Genomic DNA, 15,025 nt, shown 5'->3' on the forward strand with positions numbered 1-15,025 from the left:
TTCATACAGAAATCACTGCACAGCAGCACAGTTCTTCACAGCTCACGGGGAGAAACTCCCTCTTGTGCAGTGCTGGTCCCTAGAATGGCTTTGTCACAACTTCCTTACCTTCCCTAACAGGTAATTATACTCCACTGAAAGTATGAAGCCCTGTGGTGAATAAACCAGATGTTGGCACCTGCATTTTGCAGGTACCTCTCTTTGGGCACGTGAACCCCTGCAGCTGAGTCTGCATCTGTCTCAAGTCTGCAGGAACTGGTGAGGCACTGGTGCAGGTTGCCTGGAGAAGCTGTGGATGCCCCATCACTGGGAATGGTCAAGGTCAAGTTGGCATGTTGGATGGGGCTTTGATGAATGTGGCCTAGTGGAAGGTGTCCCTGTGTTAACCAGATCACCCCAAGTTTTGACACAGGGGCCTCTGCACCTCGAGGTGACCCTTGTCTCTGCTGCATCCACCCTGGGGCTGGGCACCCGTAATAGCAGAGGGACTCAGTAGCCCTGCAGGACAACCCCTCAATTTCAGGCCCTCTGGGTCACACCTCTGCTACCATTGCATGTTTTGAAGCTGCTCACCTTGCATGGAACTCCATCAGCAGCTCTGTCCCTCCCTCTGATCAGGGAGCTGCTCCTGTTTAGCAGGGAACTGAGCCATGCTTGCTCACAGGTTATCTCTCCAGCGTAGTCAGTGCCAGAAAATGAAAAAGGTATTGGAAAATAAATACCAGTGTAACTCGTTTGGCCAGGAGGGATTGTCTGGGAGCAAGGAGTGTGAGGTGTGTCCAGGGTGTGTGTGTGTATTACTGAGGTTGCGATACTGTGGGTTTGGCAAGGGATGATTTCTCTTTGCTGCCCAGACTCCTGGGCTGTTGGACTTACTGCAGTGGATCTCACACTGGGTAACATCTGCTATTGATTTCCACAGAACTGGTGTTTCCAGCCAAGCAGAAACGCCTAAAGACTTTCCAGTGGCGGTAGTGTTACGGCTGGTTGGAAAGTCTCCAAGGAACTATATTCTGTCAGAATGGGGTGATTTATCATACAGGGTTCTTTTCATGGCAATTTACCATTTTTAGTGGAAAATATTTTTCAAGTCCAGGTTGGAAGAAGGACAGGAAACATCCAAGAGCAGCCCAGAGTCTGGATTAGCAGTTTGGATGTGGGCATTCAGCGCCCACTCCTGCCTAACAGCAGGTTTGGCATGTGAACGTGGCTCTTTCTGTCTCAGAGGCATATCCTCCAGCCATGGCTCATCTTAGCATATGTGTGATTTTCCTCTGTTTGTAAGGGTGAAAAAATCCTGTCTCCTTTCCAAAAATACTGAAATTGTGACAGTATTCCTGGGGGGTGGAAGCCATTTTCTACTGAGCCAGCAGCAAAATTGCCTGCAAAACTGAAGCAGAGGTTTCAAATTCTTCTGCAGCATCATCTTTATTAATAAAGTTGATGTTTTAATCTGTTTTAACATGGTGAAGAATAGACATCTGGAGCAGATGTCACTGTGTGACTTTTCCAAATCTTCAGTACCTGCTGGTAGAAGATAGTTATGGACCAATGCCAGGAGCTGCAGCAGGTGGGAAGGACCATGCTGGTGGCAGGGGAGGAAATGTGGAAGAAGAACATCAGACTAAACAAAAGGAAGAAATTTCTCTTAAAATGAAGGTAAATTACAATGAGTAAAACCACGGTACAGGTTGTCCGGAGAGGCAGTAGGTACCCCAGCCCTGGAAACATTCAAGGTTAGGCTGGCATCTGAGCAACCTGATCCAGTTGAAGATGTTCCAGATTGAGCTATGTGTGGCCTTTAAAGGTCCCTTCCAACCCATGTGTTCTATGATTCTGTGAAACCAAGTGGCAAGTAGCTAAACAGTGAAGAGTAAGGACTGGAGAATGGTGTCTGCTTGATCCTGACACCAACAAGCTGCTGACATGAGTGAAGCAGCTCCAGAGGGATGGATGATACAATAGGCTCATGGAGACATCACTTTCTGGATTTATGCCATCTAAATGTAGGCATTTAAAATTTCTTCTCTGCACGCCCAGGGTCCCTGTGCTCGGTATAATTATGCCACCTGGCTTTCACCTGAGCACCTCAGCTGGATGCCTAAAGCTGGGACCAATGGAACTTAGCTGGGGTTGGTGGCTTGTCCCACCCTTGAAGATCCTTGAGGTGTCCATCGACGTGGCTCACCCAGATGATGGTACAGGTGGGATGGTCTTTCCCACAGCCCCCTGGAAGGCTCTTGGGTCTCTAAATGCTTCCATGCAAGTAGAACTAATACCAGGGTCTGATGCCTCCTGAGTGCTGCTGGACACGGCCCGCAGTGCTCGCAGCCGCGTTTGGGTGGCGGTGGGGAGGGTTGTGTGTGGCACCATTGAAACAGACGGGATTAACCACTGTGGGCACCTCAGCCACACGGCTGGGCCTGACCTGTGTGCTTTGGACCCAGCTCCCAAAGAGCTTGGCCCATTTTTTGAGTTAATGGAAAACATGCACATTTGTGGGGTGGATTGAGTTCATCCCTCATGCTCAGGCATCTGCAGGAGGCAAATACACCTTTGCACTGGCGGTGACAGCCTGCACTGGAAAACACCACTACACTGCAAAAATGAGGTGAGTGTCTGATGTAGGGCAAGGGGCTGCCTTCTCATGGATCTGTGAGGGCACAGAGCCCATGGCTGCAGGAGAGGCTCGAATGGTAACAGTGGCTGTCCTGGTGTCAGAGGGGTGCAAATCTGAGGCTCATCACCACAGCAGTTAAGGGAGGACTGCCCAGATAAAAGCATTATGGTTGGAAGAGACCTCTAAGATCATTGAGTCCTACCATTGACACAGCACTAGCAAATGCACCACTAAACTGTGTCCCAAGTGCCACATCCATATGTTCCTTGACCTCTTCCAAGGTGGTGATTCACCAGTTCCCTAAACAGTCTGCTCCAATGCCTGACCATCCTTTCAGTAAACAAATTTTTCTTAATCTCCAAACTAAACTTCCCCTGGTGCAACCTGAGGCCATTTCCTCTTGTCCTGTCACTTGCTACCTGGGAGACAAGTCTGACCTGCACCTGGCTACAATCAACTTTCAGGTGCGATCAAGGACAAGTGAACAGGCTCTCTGGCTCCAGTGATGAAGGATAATTTTGTCCATCCCCAAACCCTGTAATGCTTCAGATCATGCCCCAATTCCCAACCCATGCAGGGCTGCCTACCTTTATCTCGGCCATGGCCCTGTGCCAGGTCCCAGGGACGTCCCACAGGGGTCACCTATGGGCTGCAGGGAGATTGTCCCACAGCCACTCGGTGTGGGCACAGGAGCATCCCTGTGACATGGTCATGGTCTGCCACCACCCCTTGGTCTCCAGTGTGGGCGCAGGGGATAAATGGCAGCAGAATGGTGGCCCAGGAGGATGGTTAAGGAGGTCTTGGGCAGTCACCAACACACTAATGTTTTTGGCTCTGAATTTCCTGCGGGAAACCAGCTGGAGAGGTGAGGATGGGGTGCGGGGGAACAGGAACTCTACCTCAGCTGGGTACCACCATCTGAGCACTCACACCACACACTGGGTGTGAGCAGGGACCAAAATCAGGGCAGGGCTCACTTGAGGGTGGCACTGCCATGCCCTGCTGATCCCCCATGCTCTGGACTTCTAGGGTCTAAAGCAAGAATTCCCCAGCAGCCCTTGCCTTTGAGGAATACTGCAAGATCTTTACATTTTTCGTGATGGTGCTGGCAACATGGTCACCCTCCCAGTCCCTGGCTGCTCTGGTGACTGGAGGTGACAGCCACATCACCTGTACCAAGGGGCCTGGACCTAAGATGACAGATATTTCCAGTGTTTTGGAACTCCCACTGAGAGCAGATAAATAAGCACTTTATACACGTGCAGATATTTAAATACATACATGTTATTTATTTTATTGTGATCTGTGCATCTTGCAGCTGGAGGTAAAGTTGCACCCGAAACATCCCAGGTCTGCAGCTTGTGTTAACTAGTTTAGTTTTTCTGAGGGGAAATGATCATCTTCCCCAGGACAAACTTCCCCGGTGAGCCCTCAGCACTACGTCACCCTTCTCTGGGACTGGATGGGGCACAGGGCAGGACCTGGGGCTTGGGGGCAATTTGACTGCTAGGTAAGCTTGGCACTGCCTTGAGCCAGCACCCTCAGCACACATTTCCTCTCACCTTTGCATGCCCTTCCTGTTTTTATGGCTCTCACCCACTTCTGCTCTGGGGTTTGCCCAGGTCTCCCTGGAAGAGCGATTAAACAATCTCTGTATTGAATGATGCATAAATTAAAATCCGCTGTAAAGGCATGGAGAGGAAGGACACTTCGAGGACTGGAGCTGTCCCAAAACACAGGATGCTCTGCTCTAGAGATGTGTTCCCCAGCATGTGGCAAATGATGGCTCAAACAGGAGTCAGGTTTTATCCATTTTATTTAACCAATGAAATTCCTACTGATAACAATGAAAGTAATTTCAGCAAGTATAAATGCGATACAGTTTTAAACAAACCCCATTGTTCCGTACCTATAAATAGATTTTTCAAAACCTCATAAAAAGTGCAGATTTATGAATTGCTGTTAAAATGTTAATACATGATTCCTTTGTTTAAAAATGCGTTTTTGTCTCTTAACTCACAAAAAAAGAAAGTTCCTTCTGCATCTGTTCAGATAAATTCAAGTCGGGTAACTTAAAAACTAACAAAAGTCACACACAAAAAATTCCATCCCGCTAGGTCAGTCTGTCCTTTCAAATAAAAAACAAAAAAAACAACAAACCCAACCAGCAACAATAGGAAAGAAATGATAAAAGCCGCTGTGGGAACCCACAGTGGGCTCCTAGCAGCTGCCTCACCTTGCAGGCAAACCTCCCGCGCGAGCATGGAGCCCGTGGCCTGTCTCCAGAGCTCAGGACAGGAGATGTGCCACCTGCCCACAGGATGCTGTAGGGACTGTGGGACCCACAGAGCTACCACACTTCCTCCCTCCCTGGCGGTGGGAGGGAGCTGCAGAGCTTTGCCCTTAGCCCTCGGTCCCAGAGCACCCGCAGGGCCGTAGCACAGGCAGGCCAGAGGCTGACAGCTGCTGGGCTGGGTACAATTTGCCCCCCGTGCAGGGGGTCAGAGGTGGGAGATGCACTGAAACGCCCCTCTCTGGGCACGGCGCTGCCCTGCCTGCGGCCCCGGCCAAGGGGGCTCAGACCCACGGCCGCCAACGCTGCTCCTACCCCCATGTGCCAGGCTCCGCAGCCAGCAAATCAAGGGATGACTTTTGCACTCCAGAGAGGCTTGGGAGCTCTTTGGCCGCGGAAGTGCCGCGACCGCGTCTGTGCTCCATCAGCCGGTCTGTCCATCCCTCTCACGCCGGCCCCGTGCGCTGGTGAGCAGTGTGGGGGGCAGCCAGCAGCGGCTTACGGGCGCGGGGGCTGGAAGGGACGCCAGGCCCAGCCTCGGCCGCCTCTGGGTGCAGGCGTGCTCACACGCAGGGTGGCCGTGGGGCCCAGGCCGTGCGCTGTGCAGAGAGGGGCTCAGCACACCCACAGTCCAGAGAGGTCGGCCGGTGCTTCTCCCTGTATCTACAGTGGTATTTTATCTACAGCAGGGTCTGTTTAGCAAGAGCAGTTTAAAGTGGCTATGTTTATCAAGTTTGCTACTTTATGAATTAAAAAAAAAAATAACAACAAAACAACAAAACAAAAAACCAAACCCCAATGACTATAAATACAAAGACTCTCACTCACCAGACACTTGCAGCCTGCGTGACTCATAAACCGCATCAATATTCTGTTAAAAAGCTTATTCTACTTAGAACTATACATAGTACAAGAGACCTAAAAGTGGCAGTCGTGTACGGGCACGCTACCTGCCCCAGGGTGGCCCACAGTCAGGTGCTTCCTAAAAAATCAAGGAGTTACAGTAACATGGCACAGGACTGCAAAGCCGATCACAGCTTCTGCTTACACTGCATACGAAGTACCAAGGGGAACACAAAAAAGAACTGGTGTTAATACTGATGGATTAAAGAGTAACTATAAAGATCAAAACAGACATTCACAGCATGCTACATATATTGCTCACAAACTTTTCTTTTTTTTTTTAAAATAAAAGGCTAATACAAAACAAGGAGTTGGCAGTCTGATTTTCAGTTATGTTGGATAGAAAGGTAAAGCATATACATTCATCGTGTGGCTTTCCAGCAAAAGGAGAAAAGGGTAGAACCGAGAGATTTCAAGTTTATGAAATTCCTATTTTTTTAAGCTACAGTTCATATCCAGTTCTGGTCACAGTCGTGAAAAGACCTCTGACTGCACTGCCTCACAGAGTCCAAGGGCTGTAGCCTGAATATTATTATTTTCCCCCTAAAAGTGGCCACATCACCCACCACCATGAGCGGGCTGCTCCTGCAGCTGCCAGGGCATGCGGCAGCTGGGCTGGAGGGAAGAGGTTTGGGTCTGGTGGCACGACATGAGCATGAAGTGAGGAATGAGACACAGTTTTGGACTGTTGGTGTTTGGAGCTGCTGCTGTTGCTGCCCCACAGACTCTTCAGCTGGAGACACAATGCTTAGTGATTGATCCATTTTGCCTCAAAACTCCCTTCAAAGGGCTGATGGGGACAAGAAAATGCAATTGAACAGCAGCAAGTTTTTCTTGGGGAGAACGGTTCCCTTCCCCTGCTCCACCTCTAGAGTAAGGAAAGGGTCCCAGCTCTATTCCCAAAGAAGCCCTCTGGACACCTTGGAAGGAGGCATCCTCCACCACCTCCCCTCTGCACAGGCACACAAAAGAACCTCTCAGACACATCAGTGAATTTTCTTCAGCTGACGAGTACCTCAACTCCTCCTGCGCTGGCTGTGTCCCCTTGGGAGCGCCTCCTGATGCCTCCTGATGCCCACAGCACGGCTTACTCCCCACAATTATAGCAACTGGCATCTCCAGCACTTCTAACTACTGTCAGGAACAAGGTTTCCATTTTCCACAAGCCCTGATGATACTCAGTACCCTAGCAACATCCAATTCTGTTTCCAGCAGCTACTCCACAATGTGCATTTGGATTTTTCCCCATAGATGAATGAAAAACCCAAATCCACTCCTTCCAGAGGCTGCATGCAGTCTGCCTGGCTGCAAGGCACCCAAGGGGCTGCCAACCTGATGGCCCTGTAAGCCTGCCTGGCAGAAGGGGACCTCAAATTCCCTGTTAGATGTCCCTCTGAGAAACCTGAACAGCTGAATAGCTCAAGCGTGGGGCGTTTCACCCAAGAAAGCATTTCCTTAGTGGATCCACTGGATTTTTACTGTAACTCCAGAGATAGCTTTGACACAATACTTAGCAAATACTGAGTTTCATCCTTTTGAACCACATTTAGCATTTTCCTGTCCAGAAATAATCTAGTATGGCAATTAAGTGTTTCTAAATGTGAGAAAGAGCCTCTGCACTTAACAACAAGCAGTGATAGAGGAACCTTGTTTCAAGGTTAAGGCTGGTTGTCCCTAGGGCTGGGAGGTTGTCCCTGCAGCTGGGAGGCTACTTGGGGTTGGGAAGACAGGAAGCACTTGATGCAGGAAAGGGATGGTGGCAGGTTGGAAAATGACAATTTTTCCCCTGATGAGCAGCAAAGGATTAAATATCTGCAAGAGAGACCTGATATTGGGGGAGCAGCAGCACGGCCACCTGCCAGGAAATGTGCTCTAAGGAATAAATTAACACTGATCAAGATGCTCCTGAAGTTTCCTCATACTACTGTGCTCTCTCCATTTCTCACACCTGTAATCTATGCAGTAGGAATGAACTACTATATTAATTTTCATTTGGAGATAAAATGTTTCACTTATAATCCCCAAATATAGGAAAGCTGGTGGATGCATCTCTTCAGACAAACATAGTGCTGGGGAGCATGAAGAACAGTAAACCCAAAGTTCAGGTAATGAAAACTGACATTTTGTCCAGCCCTTGGAATGACTGCTAACAGCAACTAATTCTTACAGCTTTATATTCAGATCTGCTCTGGGAAAGTTAATTTACAATGAATCCACTCCCCTCTTCCTTTTTTTTTTGTGCAACATCACCCCTTATTTATGGGAGAAGGATCCAAACATCTTCATAAAGTAACTGAAAGAACATCACTTGAGATCAAGAAGATTTAGAGTATTTCTTTTGATCCAAAAAATTTTAGTTCAGGCACATGCTATCCACTTACTACCACCAATTAATATTTTCTGCAAGTAGAGGTTAAATAACCCAGCTCTTCTGAAAGGGAGTTCAAGTTCTGGATCATGAGCCTGAAATGTATGCCTATGTTCATGGAAAACACACATGCATGAGAAACATCGAGAATCTGTTCTGCAAGAGCAGTGGCTTACAGTTTAACTGCTTTAGGAGAGATTCCTCTAAGTCTACATTAAGTCCCCAAAACAACTAATTTCATTAACAATCACTGCAATTCACATGAATCTGGTACATATTATTTCGTTAGTCTCTATGGAGATTACTTTTATTCTATTTTATTTAGGTGACTCAGTTTCTTTAAAAACCTGACTCAAACATTCAAGTGGGCATCTTCTAGGATTTTGCTGAGTGCCTGGGTGCTTAAATCCCCATTGAAATTTAGGCAGCTAGCTGCTTTTTCCAAATCCCATGAAAATAACAATATCACTACAAAAAAAACCCCCAAAAAACACTTGAAGAATCTGGTGCTTTGACTTTCTGCACTCAAGTAACAGAGCAACAAAATCTTTTCCTTTTTGTTCTTTCTGATCTGTTCTAAAATTATGCTTACATTTGTAATTGTTTACAACCACTGCAATCACTGATTTTCCTGTCCTTAAAGCTTTTTTTTTTTTTTTAATACACAGGAAGAGCTGATAGTGGTAATTCTTTAACTCTCACAGCTGAAGTACATCCTTTTCAAGGATCAAGGTGTTGGGCAAGGGAGGGGATTGTCCTGCTCTGCTCTGCTTTCACCTCATGTCCTGTGCGCTGCTTTGGGCACCACAATATAAGATATGAAACTATTGGAGAGTGTCCAAAGGAGGGCCACAGGATAGTGAAGGGCCTTGAGGGGAAGCTGTATGTGGTGGCTGAGGTCCCTTGCTCTGTTCAGCCTGGAGGAGACTGAGGGGAGACGTCACTGCAGTTACAGCTGCCTGGTGAGGGGAAGAGGGGTAGGCACTGATCTCCTCCAAGTGGTACTCAGTGACAGGACTCAAGGGAATGGCCTGAAACTGAGTCAGGGGAGGTTTAGGTTGGATATCAGGAAAAGTTTCTTCCCCCAGAGAGTGGTTGGGCACTGGAACAGGCTCCCCAGGGAAGCCTGAGAGGGTTCTAGAAGCATTTGGGCAATGCTCTCAAGCACCTGGTGTGATTCTTGGGCCTGTCCTGTGCCAGGTCAGGAGTTGGACTTGATGATTCTTGTGGGCCTCTTCCAACTCAGCAAATTCTACGATTCTGTGATTTTCATTTTAATGAAGGCTTTTGGACAAAGGATATATGTTTCAATTCAGCCCTGATAAAAATAAATCCATCTACAGCTCCCCAAAATTCTCATAGGACACCACAGCACTAGCTGTAGTAGCTATCTGCACAAACTGCACCCAAAATTAAAATTATCATTTCGGTTTTAACAATTATTTCTGTTCTTGTATGACGATAGTCTCATGAAGTTCAGCTGTGGGTAGAGTGTTCTGGGAAATGCAAATGCTTTCTCCAGTTGGCACCTTTTTCACTTCTCTTCATTACCAAAAACATAGAGCAATCTCAGCAAGGACATACTCTACAGCAACACACATTTTAAGTGACTCTGCAATGATAAGAAACTGTTCATGCTCAAAAGCTCTGTTCCCTGCGCACAGTGTGCCCTGTGCTAGCTGGTTAACTTGGACCTGTCAAGTTTTCTCTTCAGCAGAAAGGAGACTGTACACTTTGTTTTTATGTTGGTCACGGCTGGGATTTAGAGGACTAACATGAATGCTGGTAATTACCAGTTCCAGTGAAGGAACACAGAGGGAGACGATCTACGCTTCCAATGATTATGGTACTCTTGAAAAAACACTAATGAACAAAGTGTGAAGATTCACATCGATGCATGCTTTAAAAATGCAAAACAATCCAAGAACACCTGCACATTAACAGCTGGCACAGTGTGAACGTAAAGCGCGCATAAAGTGTACGGTCGCGTTGTCTGACTTTAAACGCCTACTCTGAACAGACATCTATTAAAAATTCCAAATTTGTGTATAAAAACTAGGCTATAAATTGTTGCACTGTAAATGCAATACTTGGAAAAAAAAATGCCACGTGGAAAATATTTCCAGATGTTTCAAGTTTGCATTTAAAATTAAAGAAATAAAAAGAGAGAAAGAGCAAACTAGTTGTACAATGACATTTCCTACGATGGAATGTCTTGCAGGCCATATGGGACTTGATATGGCACTTAAAAAAACCAAACCAAAACACTGGCTTACTACAAGTTTTATGAAGCAATCCATTTATGGTTTCTGTATTTCAAATCTGCTCATGTACTTTGCTCATGAAGGCATTTGAGCTGGCAAGTATATTTCATGAGGAAAGAAGTAAAGGCACTCATGTTTCCAAATGTAAAACTCAACCTACTCCAGAAGTCTTTGCATTTCTGAGGGGAAACGAAGCCATCATATTCGTTACCCAAATCTAGTTTCACCTCCTTTCCAGAGCTCAACTGTGCTTCTTGAGAACTACTTGAATTTTCAATGCAAAGAAATGTAAAGTAGTACTGAACAGTTCCCATCACTTGAAAAAAACCTAAAGTATTGCATGAAAACTTCTCTCAGCAGAAGCCATTAGGTATGGCCACTACAATCACAAGAGTGGGGGAAAAGGATCATAACAATTTAGAAAGCAAATCTAAGTTCACACATATGAGCATCTCAGTATTTCTGAGAAATCTTTGCAGTTAGCTATACAAGATAAATAAATCTGATGTTCTACCCAATGCTGTCTAGAAGACGGACCAGCGCTGGCTGTTGGGTAGTTTTCTAAAAAGCCAAGATGACATTTAAAAAAAAAAATCACTGATTTCTTCCTCAAAAGGTTTTCACATGCAGAGTCTGCAGTCTGAAAGTGCAGAAAAGTGTACAATCATTGGGCTTTCCAATCTGGAACAGACAGATAAAGCAGAAAAACCAACATGCAAAGTCAAAGCAAGGATCAGGAAGAGGGAAGAAAAGAGAAAACTAACTTTAGTAGAGTACCTGGTCCATGGCTTTGTAAATGAAAAGTGTCAAAATATGACTGGTAGTATTTTTTTCTCACTACTCTGCAATCACCAATGAAAAAAAAAGTCCTGCATTAACTTCTACAGTCCAACAGAACATTAAAAATAAATCTGTCCAGTTAGTTTTGAATGTATACAACAGAAATAAAGGTCACCCTCCTCAAAAGAAATATGAAAAGTCCAAACCAACAGACAAAAGTTGAAGCAGTTAACTTGTGTTCTACTGGGTAAGTTTAAGCATCTCTTTAGGCACTTCACTGGTTCATTAAATGCAATACAAAATAAAGCTATAAATATCAACATTTTGTGCTCTCAAAAATTAGTCAAAAGCAACAGAAAACAGCACAAAAGTGTGACATTTTTGGCAGCTTATTTCTTCCCTTCCCCAATATTACTGGTTGTCCAAAAATGCTTTGTTTTGGGGATGCTTTGGCATCTCAGTATTAGGTTGTCTTAAGCCGTAAAAGCTAAAACAGAACTGCTAGGCCTTAGACAATAAAGAAATTTGGTTTTTAAATTTCTTTATGGCTATATAAGAAGGACACTTTAGCAGTGGCATGTCAGGGAAAAAAGCTTGCTTTCTTTTTAAATATTGCACTTTTCTTTTGTTCACTCACACTAATGCATAGAAACTTTTAAAACTTTGAATATTACAATTTCATGCTATGAAAAAGTTATGGGAAATAATTTCTATACATCCAATACGAAATAGATATACTAGCCTTCCTTTACTTCCTTAGTTAAAACATTGATAAAGAAGAGAGTGCAAAAAACCCCACAACCCTATTTTTGGTCAGCCTGTGTATTAATTTTATAGGTGCCAACTAAACAAATCGCAACACATGATGAGCATGGATATTGTCAGGACAACTGAGGGTGACTGTAGTAAAACAAGACTATGCATGATTGAAACACAGTAAGCGTGGCTGAAATGGCAAATCGTGAGGCCTCTTCTCTTTGTGAAGGGGCGGGACAAAGAGGATGAATTTCGCACTTCAGTAGCATGCTGTAGGATTTATCAAGATCAATTTCACATTAAAGTGTGCTCGATGTTTGCATCCACATCTCGCATCACCTCCAATTGCTGTAGTAAGACAGTGCCTGGCAGCAGTCTCCAGGGCCCACAGGAGAATCCAGCGGGCAATTTGATGCAGCACAGCCCGCGCGTCTCTGTCGCGAGTCACGACGTGGTGGGACGTTCTCAGGACAGGCAGGACCGATCTTCTGCTGGACTCCACTCATCTGAAAAATGATTGCTTGGAAAAAGAAGTCTCTAAGCACTTCACTCCAGTGCTCAAAGAACAAAGCGCTAGGATTGGATACAATAAAACCAGTTTCAGGATCCTGACCACTGTGCAGAAATCCGGCCGGAAACAATGCAGAGTAGCGCTCCTCAGTGTTACTTTTGTTATCATTAGTAATGTTAAGCATCAAGAAAATAAAACACGTCATTGCACATTACAGCCGCCAAGAAGCACGGCTAAACTTTGACACTAGAGAATTGAATAACCTGATGCTACATCACAAACAGCTTCTGGTGTGTATCTATTTCAAAAGGTCTTTACATACTCAGTAAAAGCCCCTGTACTCCTGGCCAGCGGGTGCTTCAGGTTAAGTGACGAGTTATGGCACGAAGGGCATACAGAAGTTCGGCTTGCATCCGAGCTTCCATCAGAAGCAGATTGACGTGAACCTGTAAAAAATTACATCAGCCATTTAGCTTGCCTCTGAATGCAACGTGGTTTGTTCATTCAGGCTGAAATTTCTGACCTTTAGTAAAGTATGGCTGCAAGAGAACTTTGTCTCTTCTCCCTGTGCCCTGCTGCAGGACTATAGGTCCTCCAGAGACAGTAATGCCAATATGGACAACATCCCAGGATTGCAAGGAACTAGCCTCAACTGCTGCTTTAAGCAATCTTCCGTCTGAGATGCCACCTTTAAACCTTTCTTAGTTTTCTAATGGCAGCAGTTCTTTCTAAATTATAGTTGGTTCTCTTTACGACTACCTGTGACCCTTATATCGGAGCACACAATAAGGAACAGTTTCCATGCTAGATAGGCTAGCAGGCACCCATGCACTGAACCCTTCTCAGGAAGCATTTAATGTGATAGCTGAAGGCACGTTGACATTTTTATTGCTGAAAAACACCCTAAAGTGTATATATATATATATGAGTTTAGGTATTTCTTGACCTCCAAATCCCAACTATTGGCATAGTTGACCACTTCTGCATTCTCAAGTTTATCCACTTTTCTTTTACAGTTATCCATTCGATTTTAGGAAGAACGGAATCAAAATACTACTACTACCACCACCACTAGTACTATAATAAAAAAAGTATTTCCAACACACTAAGAAGTATTTTTGTCAAATTGGTATCTAAAACTCAAGAAATGATTCTCATTTGTTTTTCTCTGATTTAAAACAGTTCATGTGACAGATGCTGCCATTTCCGGTGTCCCCATATTTTTATTTTCAAAGACCACAGGGGTCTCTGTGAAGCCACTTTGGCTTTGGAACACACACCTTCTCCGAGTGCTTGAACTGACGCCAATAACTATCGTACATGCGCTTGGTAGTTCTCTCTGGGTAGCAGGTCACTGTCTTTATGTAAACCTTCAGGCTGCGTTCAAGTAGCTGATTAACTTCTCCATAATCATAGTCATCATACCTACAGAACAGAAGCAATCATTCTGTTTGACTAAGTTTCTATAAGCATTGTCTTTTGCAGCGTTATGTTCTCTTAAGCCTGGGAACTGGAACATTTCTCATACATGACCAAAAACCACGTGTTAAGAGAGGATCTGAAAGGCTTAGTAGGATCATAGAATTGTTAAGGTTGGAAAAGACCTTTAAGATCATCAAATCCAGTGGTAAACCCTAAACCACCACTATGTTCACCATAAAACCATGCGCCCTATCACCCATTTTATGAACACTTCCAAGGATGTTTCCAAATCTTTCTGCAAAGAAATTTTCCCTAACATCCATACTAAACATCCCCTGGTGCTTGGATGATTTGTTCTCATCCTATCACTTGTTACCTGGGAGAAGAGGCTGATCCCCACCTGGCTACAGTCTCCTCAAGTTGTTGTAGACAGTGATAAGGAGCCCTCTGAGTCTCCAGACTAAACACCCCCAGCTCCTTCAGCTGCTCCTCACAGGACTTGTGCTCCAGACCCTTCCCCAGCCTTGTTTCCCATCTCTGGACATGCTCCTGCCCCTCAATGTCCTTCCTGTAGTGAGGGGCCCAGAACTGAACAGAGGATTCAAGGTGTGGCTCTACCAGTGCCCAGTACAGGGGACAATCCCTGCCCTGCTCCTGCTGGCCACACCACGGCTGATCCAGGCCAGGATGCCATTGGCCTTCTTGGCCACCTGGGCACACCCTGGATCAGCTGCTGTGGTCCAGCACCCCCAGGGAATTTTTCACTGAGCAGCTTCCCAGACACTGCCCCTAGCCTGTAGTGCTGCCTGGGGTTGTTGTGGCCCAAGTGCAGGACGTGGCACTTGGCATCACTGAACCTCATATAATTGGCTTCAGCCCACTGATCCAGCCTATCCAGAGCTGTAGTGTCTTCCTACCTCCTTCCAGCAAATCAATACTGCCCAACTTGGTGCTGTCTGTGAACTTGCTTAGGGATGTTGTCTTTCTTGAATGAAGGATACAAGCTGGCCTCAGAGAAGACATTTCTGTAAAAATTTCCATCCTGACTAATTTTCTGCACTGGAAGGAAAAATTATACTGATATGCCAGCAAAACCACACTAACTTCC

The 15,025-nt window shown here is 45.5% G+C and overlaps 1 protein-coding gene across 1 annotated transcript in view; it reads right to left on the reverse strand.

Moving 5' to 3' along the window:
• Positions 1–4,418: 4,418 nt before the first annotated feature.
• The window catches only part of SESN3 (sestrin 3), a 44,711-nt gene continuing 34,104 nt past the window's right edge, over positions 4,419–15,025 (reverse strand). Inside the window, exons 9-10 of the mRNA XM_040054591.1 lie at positions 13,776–13,920; positions 4,419–12,941 (exon numbers count right to left, since the gene is read on the reverse strand). Of these exons, the coding sequence (XP_039910525.1) occupies positions 12,855–12,941; positions 13,776–13,920 (232 nt within the window). The 3' untranslated portion in view covers positions 4,419–12,854. The remainder of the gene's footprint in view (positions 12,942–13,775; positions 13,921–15,025) is intronic.

Source organism: Hirundo rustica, chromosome 2 (genome assembly GCF_015227805.2).
Source record: "Hirundo rustica isolate bHirRus1 chromosome 2, bHirRus1.pri.v3, whole genome shotgun sequence".
NCBI lineage: Eukaryota > Metazoa > Chordata > Aves > Passeriformes > Hirundinidae > Hirundo > Hirundo rustica.